At 34.0% G+C, this 17,788-nt stretch overlaps 2 protein-coding genes and 1 pseudogene across 2 annotated transcripts; 1 reads left to right on the forward strand and 2 right to left on the reverse strand.

Annotated features, from left to right (window-relative positions):
- Window positions 1-2,878: 2,878 nt before the first annotated feature.
- LOC120118863 lies at window positions 2,879-3,840 on the reverse strand (annotated as a pseudogene).
- Window positions 3,841-6,926: 3,086 nt separating this feature from the next.
- Window positions 6,927-7,520, reverse strand: LOC120118864. Its single transcript, XM_039138806.1, has one exon. It carries the CDS (start codon window positions 7,518-7,520, stop codon window positions 6,927-6,929), a length of 594 nt encoding a protein of 197 aa, XP_038994737.1.
- A 1,643-nt stretch (window positions 7,521-9,163) lies between these two features.
- Window positions 9,164-9,556, forward strand: LOC120118865 (secreted RxLR effector protein 78-like). The gene has a single exon (XM_039138807.1). The coding sequence runs from the start codon at window positions 9,164-9,166 to the stop codon at window positions 9,554-9,556; it is 393 nt and encodes a 130-aa protein (XP_038994738.1).
- Window positions 9,557-17,788: the final 8,232 nt, after the last annotated feature.

A 17,788-nucleotide genomic window follows, 5' to 3' on the forward strand; every position in this document is an offset into this window, starting at 1 on the left:
GATAATGTTACAAGATATTAAATTTGGGTAATACAAAGCAGAAAATGATATCTCCAAATTAATTAAGTTTAGTGGCGTTTATTGCGGCATTTCGGGATGAAAACGACCCTAATAGTGTAAACATTTGTGGCATTTGTCAAGAACGTCACTATATGCATAGTAAATAATGTGTTAGTGGTTAAAAACACAACTACATATCACAATATATAGCGACATCTGGGGAAACAAATGTCACTCAAGACAATATAATACGTAGTGTTAGACAACAAACACCGATATATATCACGATAATTAGCAACGTTTGTTTTCAAAATGCCGCCATATAACTCAACCTTTTGCGGCGTTTTATATTTATAAATATCGTTAGCTATTGCAAAGTTTGATTTAGAGGCGTTTTTACAAACGTTGAGAGAATTTTTAACGGCACCACTAAAAGTTTATTTTATTATAGTGTAAAGAAGTTATATAAGGATCCAAATTTGCCGTCACAAAATTAGTAACCATGAGAAGAAGAAGAAAACAAAAATACAAACATTATATAGTAATACATGGAATTCATCAATAAACAAGCAAATAGTCAAACATACTTTTAAAGTTATTATTGAATAATTTGATTAAGGAGTTAATTGAGTGAAATGTAAAATGTGAAGAACCTAATTGAATAATTTCAAATTAGAAAAAAAAGAATTAGATAAATATTGGAAGTGACAAGTGGAATCAAATATTGTGAGGATATATTTTCAATTTTGATAGTGTGAATTAGAAGGAAGGTGCATTACCGTGAGTGATGATGGAGGGACAGTCCCTCGTGCTCACCTAGGGATCGACATGGACTCGAACCTTACCCGACCCGATCGGGTCGAATTTTTTTAATAAAAAATTGAGTCGAGTCGGGTCGGGTTTAATATTAAAATATTCAGAGTCGGGTCGGAATTGGGTTTAGGGCTAAAATAATTCTACCCGACCTAAATAGTTAATGCATAATTTTTATTTTTTTTTATTTTTTTCTTTCCCTAATCCAACCTGAGCATCTCCTTCAACGTTTTGAACTTCAAACACTTAAACACAGAAGTTAGATTTATCTATTTCAGCCATCGAGCCACCGACGCAGGCGCAACGACTAGCTTTCCGATTTATCTACTTCAGCCTTCAGCCTTCAGGTATCTGATATCTCCGTATCTCTCTCTGTTAAATTCTCTAAGCAACAAAACAGATACTATATACTAGTCGAATGAAACCCATTAGTCGTGTTTATTAAACCCCTGCCCTTGAAGTCAAATTGGTAATTCGAAAGACTGTGATTAAACATTGCTTTCTTTTGGCTTGAAAGACTTTGCTTATTGTGTTTATTACTAACTAGGCAATTTGAATCTGACTATTTGTGTCATGTTTGAATTTTACACACTAAATCTGGACTCTTTTAGAATATGTTTCACATGCTGAATATATTAATTTATCTTGCTGAAGCTTCAATAAATTTGAAGGAATATGCTCCAATCCGGTGTTTCCCGTTGTCTTTTTTTCTTCTTGCTGCGTGAGTTTTAGGTGGTGTTTGTTTTTACTGTGTGAGGTCTGCAAAGCTCTTATGTCTGTGTCGCGCAGACCACTCGCAGACATTGGGATTCGTAGACCGTTTGTTTTTTAGAAGACAAAATGTCTTCTAACGTCTGCGCGAGGTCTTCTTGGTATAGACATGGTTTTATGTTTTCAAACCTTTTCAAAGAAATTAAAATTGTTTAAATCTATTTTAAAATTTATTTTAAAATATGGATTGATTTATTTTAAAATATGGATTGATTTATTTTAACATATAGATTGATTTATTTTAAAAAATGGATTGATTTATTTTAAAATATAGATTGATTTATTTTAAAATATAAAAAAATTTTATTTTAAAATATAGATTGATTTATTTTAAAATATGGATTTATTTATTTTAAAATATGGATTGATTTATTTTAAAAAATATATTATTGTAGTTGTATAGATTATTTAAATTTCAGTATTATAAAACTAAAATTATTTAAATTTAAGTATTGCAAAACTTTTTTAAGTTTAAAAAATCAGTTTATTTATATTTCAGTTTATTTTAGCAATCTGCAGACGTTAAAAAACAAACAGTCTTCTTCTTGCATACTGCAGACTTTTGGTTCACCTCTTCTGCTGCAGATGCCTGTAGATGTAGTCCGTAGACTGCAGACATTTTACCTCTGCAAAAACAAACATCACCTTAGTGTTGGATTTTTTGGGTTAATTTGAGGTTGGACGTTAGAGTTTTTATGTTTATGTTATTTATTTTCTTCCTTAACCTTATAGCATCTGTAGATGTGAGTTGTTCTCTAACCCCCGATTTAACTGTTGTTTTCTGATGAATGGTGTTTAGAATTGAGGGAGAATCAATTTTCGGGTCTTTGAATGACTCTTATTAAGGAAGTAGTTTTATGTTAAGTAATAATGATAATAATTGTAAGGGTAAAGTATAGTAATTGTCACTGAACTTTTTTAAAGCTTTCATTTAGGTCTCTCAACTTTTAAAACTTACAATACAATCTCTCAACAATTAATCCGTTTGTAATATGGTCTTTCGACAGTTAAGACCAAATTACAAATATACTAAATGTTGAGTAACCATATTGCAAACGGACTAAATGTTAGGGGACTTTATTACAAATTTTAAAAGTTGGAGACCTAAATGAAAGCTTTAGAAAAATTCAGTGATCATTATTATACTTTACCCATAAATTAATTTTTACCTTGAAACCCTTATTATAGATTTCATACTGTCATCAACTTCTTTTTCGCTCTTCATTCTATCAAACATTGGACTAATTTTAATTTTCCATTCACCAATGACTAACATCCAATGAACGCAGAATTCAACGACAGAGAGATCAAGTGATGAAGTGAAGATATCTACCAGCAAGCTCATAAAGTATAGAAAGATGGAAATAGCTTGTATACACAAAAAGTGGCCACAGATTACATAGTTCAAAACTTTGGCATGCTTAATAATCCTTGAAACGAATGCCACGACAACAAGAATCAAACTGACAATTCATTAGAAAGAAAAAAAGATAGAGCCGAGAGTTAGAAAAATAGAAAACGGATCAAGCCTGGGTGCCAGTCAAAGCCTTCATCTGAATATGATTTTTATCAGCAGCACTGGAAGGCAAGGCCTCATACGATTCCAGTTTCCTCGTCACAACAGTCTTGGCAACAAGAGCGTAAGTGACCATCACAATGATGACAATAAACATAACGTGAACAACGAACACCAGATTCAGAATCGCCACAGCCCTGAGCCGCCACTCATCGAGCTCGCACTTAGTGGATCCCTCGACCCCACTCACAACATCAAGCAACTTATGACAACCTTCGGGTATAAAAGCATCGATGTAAAGCGAGAGCCCGGTTTGCAAAACCCAAAGCCCCTGCAAGCAAATCGCCGCCCCCAGGCCCACCTCCGCCACAAAAAGCTTGGGTTGACAAGCCAGAATCAAACACATCAAGGAAGCCAAAGCCGAGACGCGGGCGGAAATGGAATCGCATTAGATCGGACGTCTGAACAGAAGAAGCGTATTCGGAAACGGAGTAATGGAGGAAGAAAGGAGCCGACCCAAAGGCGAAGAAGAGATCAGGAGGGAAAGGAAGAAACGACGTAGTCTCGGAGATCAGAAACGAAATCAAAACGAGAAAGAAGAGGAACAAAACGGCCGCGGAGTTGAGGATAACGAAGCGGTAAACGGGGGAGCGGCCTTTGACGATGGGGTCGGCGTCGGAGGAGGTGATGGATTGGTGGAGGAAAGCGATGAAAAGGCAGAGGATGAGGAGAACGTTCCACAAAAAGATTTGGGTTTTTAATTAGGGTTTCAGCTAAATTAATTTAGGGTAAAGTATAGTAATAGTCACTAAACTTTTCTATATATTTCATTTATGTCCCCTAACTTTTAAAACTTGTAATACAGTCCTATAACATTTAATCCGTTTGCAATATGATCCCTAAACATTTAGTCCATTTGCAATATGGTCCCCGACGTAACTGTTGGGGGACCATATTGCAAATGGACAAAATGTTGATGGACTGTATTAAAAGTTTTAAAAGTTGGGGGACCTAAATGAAAGCTTTAGAAAAGTTTAGTGACCATTACTATACTTTACCCTAATTGTAAAATCTATTAATATTTGGTTCATAAGAGTTCTAATATTCAGCTTTGTATTATTGCAGCCAAAGAAACCATTTCAAAGAATGAATGTTGAGGAGGTAGTATTCGTTGATAGCAGGCTTGAAGATAATTCATACTGGGCAAAGGTATAAACTACTTGCCCCACTCCTTGTTTTCCATTATCTTATTTTTGGATTGAAGTTGTTAAAGGAAAGGAAAGGAAAAGAGAGGTTCTTAAAGGAAAAGAAAGAAGAGGAAATTATATGTTAATTCTTTGTTGGATAGCTAAAGTAAGAGAAAAGAAACACGACATTGGGTTGGGTCGGGTCGGTTTTTAATAAATAAAAAATTAAATCGGGTCGGGTCGGGTCGGATTTTTAAATTGTCTATCGGGTCGGGTCGCATCATCACTTTTGTTGATTAACTGTTAATGGCTAGTGATATGATTGATGCATTTAAATAATTGAGTGATCTGATTGATAAGAATTAAAAAATGGTGGTCGAATTGAGAAGAGGCTATAATTGAGTGGTCACTGGTATAGTTTACTCTAAAATCTTTTCACTATTTGTTTTATATATTCTTTATTAATAACTTTTGTAGGATGGAATTCAAAATTCTTGTCAAAATCAATGTGAATGAATAATTAAAATGTTAAATATATCTATCAATATCCCCCTCACGTCTCCATCTCTTTGTGATTTTCAAATGATGTTTAATCCTTCTATTAGATTGGATTAATTCTTTTAACTTAGTTTTGCAATAATCAACATTTAATTCTTTATTTCAATATTTTTTTCTCATTTAATACTTTTTTATATACATTAATCTTAGAATTTAATTTTCAATTTATTTTAGTATTTTGTTACCAACAAACTTACGTTTACTCTTGCTTTGACCGATGGCATGGCCTAATTTTTGGTAAGATGTTCCATTTTCTCTACTATAGGCTTTTACTTCTTTTGTACCGACCCTCTTTCTCTAATTATAATGATACGCATATGAGTCAAACTTTTATTTTCGATAGGAAAAAAAGAAGCCAATAGATTCATTGTTTTAGTAGAAAATAACCAAATTATAAAATTTCAAAGAATGGTAAAATAACATCGTTTCAAACCAAATTTATTCAACGATCTCAGTAAGAAAAAAAAATTATGTTATTCTCCTTAGAGATCTTAAATTCGAATGATTGTGTTGCTACTAATAACTAAGAAAGAATCTTATCATATACTGACTTGTAATCACTCGGATTATTAGAAAAACCAAACATCATCTCAAAGCCTGAAACTTACGGGTAGCTCAACAATAGGGGTGTGCAAATCCGGGTACTCGGAACATCCGGGGCAGTGATTTCTCGGCCCGTGTCTCAACCCGGATGTTCCGGGTACCCGGATACCCGGATTTTTTTTCAAACTATTAAATAAAAAAACACACACAAATTTAAATATTCGAAACTTCGAATTACATAGTTCGACAAATTTAAATGTCGGGAAAAAATGAGAAATAAGATTTAACCTAAACTAATACCATGTAGAATTGTGTTTGCTAGTGAAAATAGAACTTTTATTCACAGTGAAAAAATAAAAGCAGTACTGGGGGTTTTATACAAAAGGTGTTAGATTTCTAGTTGATCTATGAGTTAGAGATCTAGTTAATCTAAGAATCCTAACTAAATAAACTTTATTCTTATTTACAAATAAAATTAGAGTTAGAGATGAACTAAAATATTAATATTTACAATATCAATAGAAGACTATATCAAGAGACGGTTATAACTCACAAACTATCTTATTTTTAGTGAGATAAATCTAAAATACAAGTTTAATACAAAGTAAAATACTAAATACTACACTTCCCTTAAATTGGAGATTATATATTATATAGATTTCAATTTTATAAATTAAATATTTAGTTAATATATTAAAAAAAAACTTAACCGGGTACTCGGATAACCAGATACCCAGAAAAATCAATTTTTGTGACCCAGGCCCGATCCGAAAAGTGTCGGGCCAGGTACCCGATCCGGCCAGGTATTTTTTTAAAAAAAATTACCCTTTTATTATCCGGATCGGGTAATTTTGCACACCCCTACTCAACAACCTAAGTTGTTGAATTTTCCCAACATATTGCTTTTTCTTTGCTCCCACATGGGGTAATGTAATCTTCACTCGTATTCTCCATAAACATCACATGGAATTTACAGCAAAACCAAGGAAACTATTGTATACATATTTCTTCTAACTCACCTCAAGTCCCTCGTTAACCCAAAGCACCGCATACACATTGATTTATATCATCCACGTACAGTTCCGTGCATAATTTATATAAAGTTATGAACTAACTCACCTCATCGGTTAAGGAATCGTCGTTGTTATTAGAGATCACGGGTTCGAACACCAACGATTGCAGCAAGGAGATTGAGCGGTCAATATTAAATGATTGAAAATATTTAAAACATATATTACTTTGTAATCACCATAGCTTAACAAAAAAAATTATATAAAGAGATATAACCTACTATTAATACTATTATAATACGTAAAAGCATTAAATAATAGGCAAGCATCTAATAATTTCAGCTTTCCATTAATATTATATTTATTACAAATGACATTTTGTCCTGAAGACATCATCCCTTGTCTTCTTCATAGGCGAAGGAAGAAAAAAAAGAGTAGAGGAATCTAATTAAGTTGTTTCTTATTTAACATCATAATCACAACCCCACCATGGCAATGTGATAATCGATGGGCGTAATTAGATTGCTTTTAACGAGAACGACGGTGATTACTTAGGTCGTAATCTGCAGTTCTTCGAGACCTCGGAAGATACACCATTGATTCCGAAACTGCACAACTTCTTTTACACGAACTGTAAAGATTGATGAACCCCAACCTGTCACTCACGCTTCTAGTTACCTTAGCTCCGGTCCAGAGATTTCTGTCGGTTTCTTGATCACCGTCTTCCTTGGAACACTCGACCGACGCCGCGAAAAATGGATCCATCCACCGGAAATTCTCGGAGGCGCTGCCGGATGCTTTCTTCCTCGTTAACATGTCTTCGAAACTGCTGGTTTTCGAGGGTAGTGCGGTAGTCAGCGGAGGCAGTGGCAGCAACTTCATGGAGTAGTCCTTTTTGTTGTGATTTTGTAGCTTCTTTGGGATCCCTGGTAAATGTTCCCAAGAGAAGGGTACACCCGAAAATCGGAATGGAGTTCCAGGACTGACAGGCGAACCATCGGGAAAATACGAAGATCCCAGTGAAGATGACGATGATGAAGGGTATTTGGCTGCCGGAACTATGGGGCCGCATTCTTTGGCTGCCGTCTGGTGATGCCCAATTTGAGTTGGTGATAAACCCATATCTTTAGAGAAAATGGAGATCAATTTGTGTTGCCATATGGTGTTCTATGCTCTTCCCCTTATTTATTGGTTTATTTATGTTTAATAGTTAATTTACCCCCTAAAAGGTTTTTATTCATCAAAATTGGACCTTTGAAGTTTCTTTCCATCAATAGCCTTGGCCCCTCCTAGCTCCATTAAAAAATTGTGTATCTTTTCAGTCAATTAACGAGTGTGGTTTAAATGATCAAATTATATATAATTATTCTGTCTAATACTTTTCTCTCTTTTTATTATTTTTATATTTCTATTAATTTGAAAGGTTTTAAAATATTTTTTATGAATAAAAACGGTTGAAAGGTGTTTAATGACACAGAAATACAATGAAATTTTAAATTCAACCTAACGATTAGATTTGAAGGTCAAAGTTTGAGTATCCTAAAAATAAATATTAATTTATGATTTTTAAAAATTAATCATCGGTATCTAATCTATTGATCGACTATTTCAGATCGGATACTGCAGAGACGAGGGCAACCCTTTCAACCCAATTAGCTCCATTCGCAAACGTCAGGGTTCGAATCTCTTGACATTGCTTAAGGGATCTAGTGTCTCATCCCATTAGACCAACTTATTGATGGTTTTGATAATTTTTCTTAACAAGCTAATGATGAATTAAAGTTGAGAAGACGATTTTAGTGTAAAATTCGGATCAAAAGAGATAAGTGAATGTGGGTTAGAGCATTCTGAAAATTTTCAAATCAAAGTTTTTATGCATATATCTAAATATGACTCTTCAATTATAGTTTGCTCTCAATTTGATCCTTCATGTGTTACTCTAAAATCGAATTCAAGATTTAATATGAATCGAAATTAAAATGACGTCCTTTATCAATCTACCATAAATTTAATTATTATTGGGATAAATTATGTGTTTATACTTAAACTATTAATTTTAGTCCGGTTTAGTGTCTAAACTTTTAATTTTTAAAAATCATACCTAAAGTTTAGTTTTTATTTCATTTTAATACCACCATTAAAAACTCTAGTTTTTGTTTCATTTTAGTACATTCATTCAAAATTTAACGTTATGTTTTTACTTTTTTTTTGAAAGTTTATATACTAAAATAAACCAAAAGTTTAGGTACAAAATACATTAAGTTTTCAACAACGGGTACTAAAATATGTGATTACATTTTCAACTTTTAAATTAAATAATTTTATAGTTAACTCGATGAAATAGTTTATGTTACAAATTGGATCTATTTTAGTCCACACAAATTTATAATTTTGGGGGATCTATATTAGTCCATACAAATTTGATTAATTTTTATATTGACACCCGACAGAATGGGAATTAAATTGTATTGGTGTTAATAAACCCAAATTCGTACAGAAAGTTGTTGAGGGATACTCTTCATGAAGTTGACCCTAAGTCCCTAACCTACCCGCTTTTAAATCGATCTTAATTTGTATTACTAATGTTATTTACTGTAGGGATAATAAATTATTTACTACTTAATACTTGGCTTTTTTAATTTAAATTATAATTTTAATATTAATTTGAGAGTCCGATAATTTTTCTCCATCTTAGACTCTAAATTTAAATTTCGTTAAAATTGATTACTTAAGCGGAAATCTTGGCAAACAGACTGTCACAATGCATGGAGGAAATCATCAGTGAGAATCAATTTGAGTTTACTAAAGGCAGACAAATACTGGATTGTGCTTTAGTCGATAACGAGATCATGGACTATGTTAAAAGAAGACAAGTTGAAGGGGCAGTGTTCAAAGTGGATTTTCAAAGTGCCTATGATACAGTGAACTGGGATTTCCTGGATCTGATGCTTGTTAAGTTAGGTTCTGGAGAAAAATGGATCCACTTGTGTATCTCGTCTGCATCAATCTCTGTACTCGTTGATGGGTCTCCAATGGATAGATTCATCATTCTAAGAGGTTTGAGGCAGGGGTGTCCCCTATCACCTTTATTGTTTAACATCGTGGTTGAAGGGTTAAGTGCAGTGCTAACTAAAGCATCCAGAGCTAGTTTCTTCTAAGGTGTTAAAATTGGACCGGATAATCTTGAAGTGTTACATCTTCAATTCGTTGATGGCCTAATTATTTTCTACAGAGCTACTTTATCACAAATCACCAAAATAAAAAGATTATAGTGTTGTTTTGAGCTTGCCTCTGGGCTGAATGTGAATATGAAAAACACCCAAATCCAACAGATTCAAGGGTCACACAGAATCACCGAAGTGGCTATTCTTTTTTTCATTAAAATCATACTCACTTTTAAAATATTTACACAAGGTATAAAACCATAACAATTTACAAAAGTGAGGCCCTAATTTAAAAACTTGATAAACAAAATAAATAATTAGAATATTACAAGTCAAATCATTTCAAATCATGACCTCTATATGCCCTTTAAGTCGTCATCATTGTACTCTGATACTCCGCTAAGACTCCTCGAATGATATCGTTGTTTCATTGCACTTCATGTGACCTGTAACATGCGAACGGAAACAAATTTTGAATGTCGAGCTCACAAGCCCCACGCCACACAATACCTCTATTATACTACATTATAACACAAACATACTAACTAGTATAGTCAACGAAGCAATACTAACAATGCCATCAATGGTACCTAGTCATCTATCCGAAGTATATCCACTATAAAAATGGTACAAGTCTTATGTTTCCCTTAGTCTACCGCTACGAGCCTCGCCGTGAGTATATGCATATTGGGTCTCTAACCATAAGATCGTGCAACTATGCATCATCATATACAACACACAATCATCACACGCACAAACAGGGGTAAGCATCATAGTGTAGTTAGAGGGTCACTTAGCAGCTCAGGACTCACACCCCTTTATCCTACCCAAGGTACCCTAGATAAGACCCGGGACACACAACATCAGAATCTTTATCTAGAAATGCCCTCTTTGCTCAATACCTAGGACGATTTCGGGGTCACATATCATCTGAGCCTACGTCCTGCTAGTCTACTCCTCAAAATACTTTATACGCCTCTCGGGTTACATAGCATCGGAGCCTACGCCCAACTAGCGTTTTTAAGTGCATAAGTACTAACTTGGATATATCTAGATATTTCTAGCAAACAAGACGAATGTTGTATACACACAAATATACAAGGGTGCCCATAGGTCGAACACCTCAATCAATGTCACACAAGGGTAATCAAGGTAGCTATATTACTTACTAACATAGTTCATCACAATCAGGTTAGGTCATCCCCTTAACCGTTACTAGCTCGCTCGTTCTCTCATCCAGAACGTTATGCAAGGGATTATTAATCTTTTAGTGTTTTATGCCTTTAAGGTAGTTAATACTCATCTCTACGCAACTGATATATTATTATCACTAGCCCAACACCCGACTCAGGGTTGTTTAATCGATAATGACTCTCTTGTTGTTCTTATCATATCTTCCCTTAATTCATCCTTGAATTGAATGGACGACTTGTACGTTATCGTAATATACAAGTAACTCGGGTGTCCTCATTTTTTCTTGAGTATCAAAAAAGTTATAAGTCTTATGGAATTTTACTTCATAAGGTTCTTATTATTATCACATTATTTATTCAATGTTTTCACTTATAAGCTTTATTGAGAAGTTTTGGTTATCTTAGACCCTTTCCCGAGTCTTTAACGCAAGATTAGGCTTATGTCCGAATTAGTACGATGGTACGATACTGAACCACTTCAGTATTGGTACTGACATCTTAGTATCGATATCAAATCTGGCTACTGGAATTTAAGAAAGTCTTATAGTATCGATAGCCCCATATGGAGTATCGATACTTCTTCTTTAATCGGTATCGATATCTCACCCTTTGGTATTGATACAGTGAATAAAGTATCAACATCACCTAGCCAAAAATCCTGATATTAGTCATTTATATTATTATTACCGAGTATTCATGAGCACACTCTTTTTATCGAGCAAAATGTCTCATATCCTTGTTAAACTCGAATGTAACTCAAACTCTTACTCGTATGGTTATTTCATTCATTTAGACCCATAAGGGTAATTTGGTAATTTTAGCCCTCAAGGGTATTTTAGTAATCTCATATACTCGAGTTAAATACCTAATCTCAATCGATATTAAACTACTAACTCTCTTGTTTATTTGGCATCTTGAAGCTACTCAATCATTTTGGGTATTGATACCAAGCCTTCGGTATGGATACCAGTTCATTTGGTATAGATACCAGCCCTTCAATATAGATACCAGTATATTTGATATGGATACCAATCCACTGGTATCGATACCGATCTTCTAGTATCAATACTACAACCTTCAATATCAATACTAAGGGACCGGTATCTAAACCAGTTCATCTAGTATGATATTGACACCTAGAAAACCCAGTTTTCACCTAGAATATGAACATTGTCGATACCAATTTATCCATTATTGATACTGTAACATCCTAAATACCGGGTTAGTGACCAAATTGTAAAGTTTCAGAAATTGGTGATTAAAGTAGGATAATTGAATAGTTCAATGATTTATTGAAAATGTGATGAAGGTTATTTAGTAATTATTGAATGAATTAAAGGGTAAAATGGTTAATTGACAAGTAAGATTTTTATATTTCTTTTATAAGATAAGCAACCAATTGGGAAATGAGAGAATTATCCAGAGTTTTCTTTTTTCTTCTTCCTTCTCCCGTATCTCCAAGCTCAAAGGTGAGTTTCTTTGTTTACGGATTAATTGTTGATTTTAAGGTTGGGGTTTGATTATTAATTGATAACTATGCTTAAGGAAAGCTTAAGTTATCTTAAAATCAAAGTATGATGGAGTTAGGAGGGATTAAAGATTTAAGGTTCTTGGGTGAAATCTTGAAATAGAGTTCATAACTAGAGTTGGAAGTTAAATTTGACTTGTCAAGGGTCTAATTAAGAAGTTAAAAACCATAGAATTGGAATCAAAACATATTGCAAAGTTAGTTTAATTCTTGAGTTACATATAAGGAATAGAATTTTTAAGCTAAAGATGGTTTATATGGATATAAATTGGTTTAAGCATGTATATATGAGTTTAGAACATGAAAGGGGATGAAAGATGAAGCATTTGAGTTGATTTGAGTAGATTTTCGTGTTTAAAAATGAATTCTGGGCTATGTTGTGCATCGATGCATCAAGGGTAAATCTCCAGAAATTGTTCAGTGTGTATCGATGCACCTCTTAAAAATGGAAACATCGAATGCAATTAATGCTTCGATGCATAAGGAGTGCATTGATGCACACGTTAAGGGATGCATCGATACACGGTAGGATGCATCGATGCACTTCAAGGGAGAAATTGAAATAAACCTTTCTTTTGGTCTAAGAAATGATATATTAGCATATATCAATTGAATACTGATATGTATCAATGTATTATTTTATAGATATCCAACACGAACAAGTTCCAGAACGATTATCAAGTTAAGATTCAATTGAAAGAGATGAAAGCATAAAAGTGGATTGAAACTTAGTGAGGCCAAGGTGAGTGCATATGCATTAGTATATGATGTGTGTGGAAAAGACTTGCGATGAGTATACTTCCAACATTTGATTACATGATTTTATGAATATTAATATAGGTGATATGATTATTATTTATGCATGAATATAGTCATAAGTGTTATATGTGAACATGTGAATTATATGAAAAGTGATGAATTACATGAAAAGAAGCTATATGTCTACATGTATATGTGAAAGAAGCTATGAGCTTATATGAACAGGTGATATGAAAATGTATATGTGAAATGATATAAGTGAAAATGCCCATGTTATATGTAAAGAGAGCTAGAGGTATAGTTGGCATGCCAAGAGTTGAGGGTTCTACGTGGTCCTTCGGGACATATATGTATTCTTTGGAACATTTACAGGGTTTTATGAGACACATATGTGATCCATTGAAATATGCATATGGTTCTTAAGGAGTGGTCCTTCGGGACAAATACAATACATAGGTCCTTCGGGACAAAATTCATAGCCCCTAGTGGGACCCCATACGAGTTGTGGTGACAACATAGTGCACAACCTCAATAGACTCACATATCTACAGTTCTCACAGATGTATATGGGCTAACAAAGAGATAATAATAAACATATATATTATATGTAAAGTATATGCTTTTGTGATATGAATTGTATTATATGATTGATATGATGATGTGTATATGTGTACATTTGATTACATGAAATGCTATATTGTTTTGTGTGATAGCATGATATGATATGTTCATGCATGATTAAGTAGTTAGAGTTACTTTAATGTGTTTAATGCCTCACTAAGTCATAGACTTAGCATGTGAGTGTTTCACACGTAGGTTCTGGAAAGCAAAAAGAGAAGTTTAGAGGAGCAAGACAGCTCAGATTCTTCTTTCCACAATTCAGATCAGATATAGATTTAAATTATGTATTTTGTCATATGAAATGTAGTTGGCATGTAAGATAAAAGATTTGTACTGGAAACGCTCTGATCAATTTGTAAAATCATATGTTTTTATATAATAGAAATTATTTGGGTTTTAGTGGAAATGTCTAACTGAATTTCATTGAATTTTGTCAAAGTAAACGTTTTGAACGGTTAATGTGACACCTCGGACTCGTATTAGAGTCGGGTATGGGTTTGGGGTGTTACAGATACCGCTACCCATAAACACATTGTTTTGCTTGGAAAACACCACCAAACTCATCCTAAACAATTATTTTAAGGTCTAAGTTGATCATTAAAGCTTATAAAAGCCATTAATAAGGTTAATCATACATCATTTTTAGACAATCTAACACAAAAAATGTCCATAATAACAAATCAAGAACCGAAGCCCCACACATGCTCTTCCACCCGTCACAAGCAAGCAATCTCATGTAGATGACATACAAGTAGTAAGGAAGAGTTATAGTGTGTTACCTCAACTCCTAGCAACCCGAAAATGTCTATAGCTTACCTAAGAACCGACCTTTTGATTACATGAAATGCTATATTGTTTTGTGTGATAGCATGATATGATATGTTCATGCATGATTAAGTAGTTAGAGTTACTTTAATGTGTTTAATGCCTCACTAAGTCATAGACTTAGCATGTGAGTTTTTCACACGTAGGTTCTGGAAAGCAAAAAGAGAAGTTTAGAGGAGCAAGACAGCTCAGATTCTTCTTTCCACAATTCAGATCAGATATAGATTTAAATTATGTATTTTGTCATATGAAATGTAGTTGGCATGTAAGATAAAAGATTTGTACTGGAAACGCTCTGATCAATTTGTAAAATCATATGGTTTTATATAATAGAAATTATTTGGGCTTTAGTGGAAATGTCTAACTGAATTTCATTGAATTTTGTCAAAGTAAACGTTTTGAACGGTCAATGTGACACCTTGGACTCATATTAGAGTCTGGTACAGGTTGGGGGTGTTACAGATACCGCTACCCATAAACACATAGTTTTGCTTGGAAAACACCACCAAACTCATCCTAAACATTTATTTTAAGGTCTAAGTTGATCATTAAAGATTATAAAAGCCATTAATAAGGTTAATCATACATCATTTTTAGACAATCTAACACCAAAAACATCCATAATAACAAATCAAGAACCGAAGCCCCACACATGCTATTCCACCCGTCACAAGCAAGCAATCTCATGTAGATGACATACAAGTAGTAAGGAAGAGTTATAGTGTGTTACCTCAACTCCTAGCAACCCGAAAATGTCTATAGCTTACCTAAGAACTGACCTTTACTTGACATAGCTCTTTAGGGGTTCTTACACCACTCTTCAATCGCCCAAAAGTCACCAAATGATTCCAATATAAAAGTGATGATTACAAGTTGTTAAATAACAACAAATCTTAGGAAAATGCAATAGAAATCATGAGATGAGCCTTTTAAGCTCAAACCCTCACAAAAACCCATGGAAGCTCAAGAACACCCTTGAAAAATATGGTGAGCTCTCCATGAAGCTAAGGATCTCAAGATTACAAATCTTACCTCTAATTTTTGGATTAAAGAAAGAGATGGATAAATTTTGAAGATTTTCTCTTGTTCATCCTTAAATGAAGAGAAAGAGAAGAAGAAAGAATGCTAAAGAAAAATAGAATAGGAAGAATGAAATAAAGCGTTTTGGTTCTCCCAAAACCCTAAATCCAAATATAAGAAAAAATCCTCACAATCAACCATACTTGTCCCAAATGGGTAAATTACACTCTAAGTCCTCCTATATTTATTTTAAGTATAAAAATCCCCTTTTTATCTTCTACAAGACTAATTTCTTACCCTATTAAACTCAATTTCGAACTAATAAACCTTTATCCTATAATAAATCTATTAAATAAATTTTTGGGTCAACGCGAAACTACGAGACTGGTATTCGGGGCATTACAACTGTCCCCTCTTAAAAGAAAATTTTATCCTCGAAATTTTATGAATGCAATTGTTAGTATAAACATTCGAGCTGCACAACCTTCGTGACTCCTCGAGTCCTTCAAAGGACTTTTACTAAACGTATTATGTTGCATTCAAAACTTATCACTAATGATCAGATTTTCACAATAAGATCCCCAAGCAAAATGAGTAATCTTTCTAGGAATATACATATAAGGGAAATATTTCTAAATATTTAGCATATAACCAAGCAATTACGATGACAGAATTATCGAACGCTAATGAATTTTATCTTATGCCACAGAATTATAAATGTATGGGAGATTCAAAGATACGGTCAAAATTTATCGAATTGAGACAAACATATTTTTACGAACATTCCTTCAATATGTTCCATGATACCATGACTCAAGCAAGGACATCTTAGAGGAAATAAGGATGACACAACTGTGTCGATACTCGTTTTCGTCCTGACATTTTTAATATTATTATTATTGTTGTTGTTTTCAGGTTACAAACCCAACTGGGCCCAGTTACAACTCAAGACCCAGATCCAATTACAACCAACCCATAACCCAACCGGCCCGGTACCTGAAGCCCAAACTTGAGCCAATTACAAGAGGGTCCAATTGGCCCAATGCTAACCTTAATTTGTTTGGGTTTCTAAACCCTAGCCGTCTCCACCACTAGAGCCAAGAATCGTAGTCATTGTCGCTTCTGTCGTCGCTCTGGCCACCTGATAGCCACTGTTTCGACCGTTAATGTTATCATCTCTCTTCCAAGATCCAAATCAACACACAATTAGGCAAAATAGGATAAAAACAAACCATAAAAAAATAAATCATGCCTTGCACCACCAACCGCAGAAGCTCGGCTACTCTAGCACGCTACCACCACTCATCTAATAACATCACCAAACACACAAAGATATCAGGGAAGCCATTTTTGAACCAGATTAAAAGGGGAGAGAGCTTTCGGGGTTTAAAAAGGAATAAGGAAACTAAAAAGAGAGGATAAAGAAAAAAGATTTCGGGTTTTCGAAAAGGAAAAGAAAAAAATAGTGAGAAAAAGGGTTTGGAAAAAAGAGAGAAAAACATGAAAAATAGAAAAAGAAAAGAGAAAAGAAAGAAACAAAACAAAACAAAAAAGGAATAAGAGAGTACTTAGCTTGAATCATTCGCTGAAGATTTATCCTTACTTCGTCGGAACCAAAGCCTTCAAAAATCGAAGGTATGGTGTTTGGAATAGTTAGATTTAGGGTATGGGTTCTGTTGTTTTGATGCTTGGTTTCATTTAGGGTTGAAGAAGGGAATTTTTTTGGTCTAGGGGGAGTCATCGGCCCCTCGTCGGAGTCCTCAGCCTTGGTGACTGACCTAGATAAGGAAAGAGTGAAAGAATCAAAGAGAAAAAAAATGAAGAGGGAGAGGAGAGGAACGATGCCGAAAATAGTGGAGAAGAAATGATGGCTAGGGTTGAAAATGGTTATAATGGGATATTTAAATCCCATCCAAAACTATGTCGTTTTGGGAACTAGGGTTTCCCCGAAATCAGTGTGTGGGTAAATTAATTGGGGGTCTATGGTCTTGTAAAGTTGTGTTTTAGTCACTATTTGAATCTGTTAAGTTTCTAATTTTGTCCCCTAAGTTTTGCGCGTGTTGTATTTTGGTCCTTAAGTTTAGTTATTTTTATTTTATGCATGTTTGTACATTTGACATATTACTTTCAGATTTTTCATTTTAATCCCTTGTATGCTTATGGATTTGTTATGATTTTGGTGCCTGAAATATAATATTTTTTATACTTCACGACTTATGTTTCCTTGGCTTGCCATTATGACCTTAGATTTATTTATTCATTCATGTTGGCCACTATATC

The sequence above is a fragment of the Hibiscus syriacus genome, unplaced genomic scaffold (assembly GCF_006381635.1).
Source record: "Hibiscus syriacus cultivar Baekdansim isolate YM2019G1 unplaced genomic scaffold, ASM638163v2 tig00110328_pilon, whole genome shotgun sequence".
Classification (NCBI taxonomy): Eukaryota; Viridiplantae; Streptophyta; class Magnoliopsida; order Malvales; family Malvaceae; genus Hibiscus; species Hibiscus syriacus.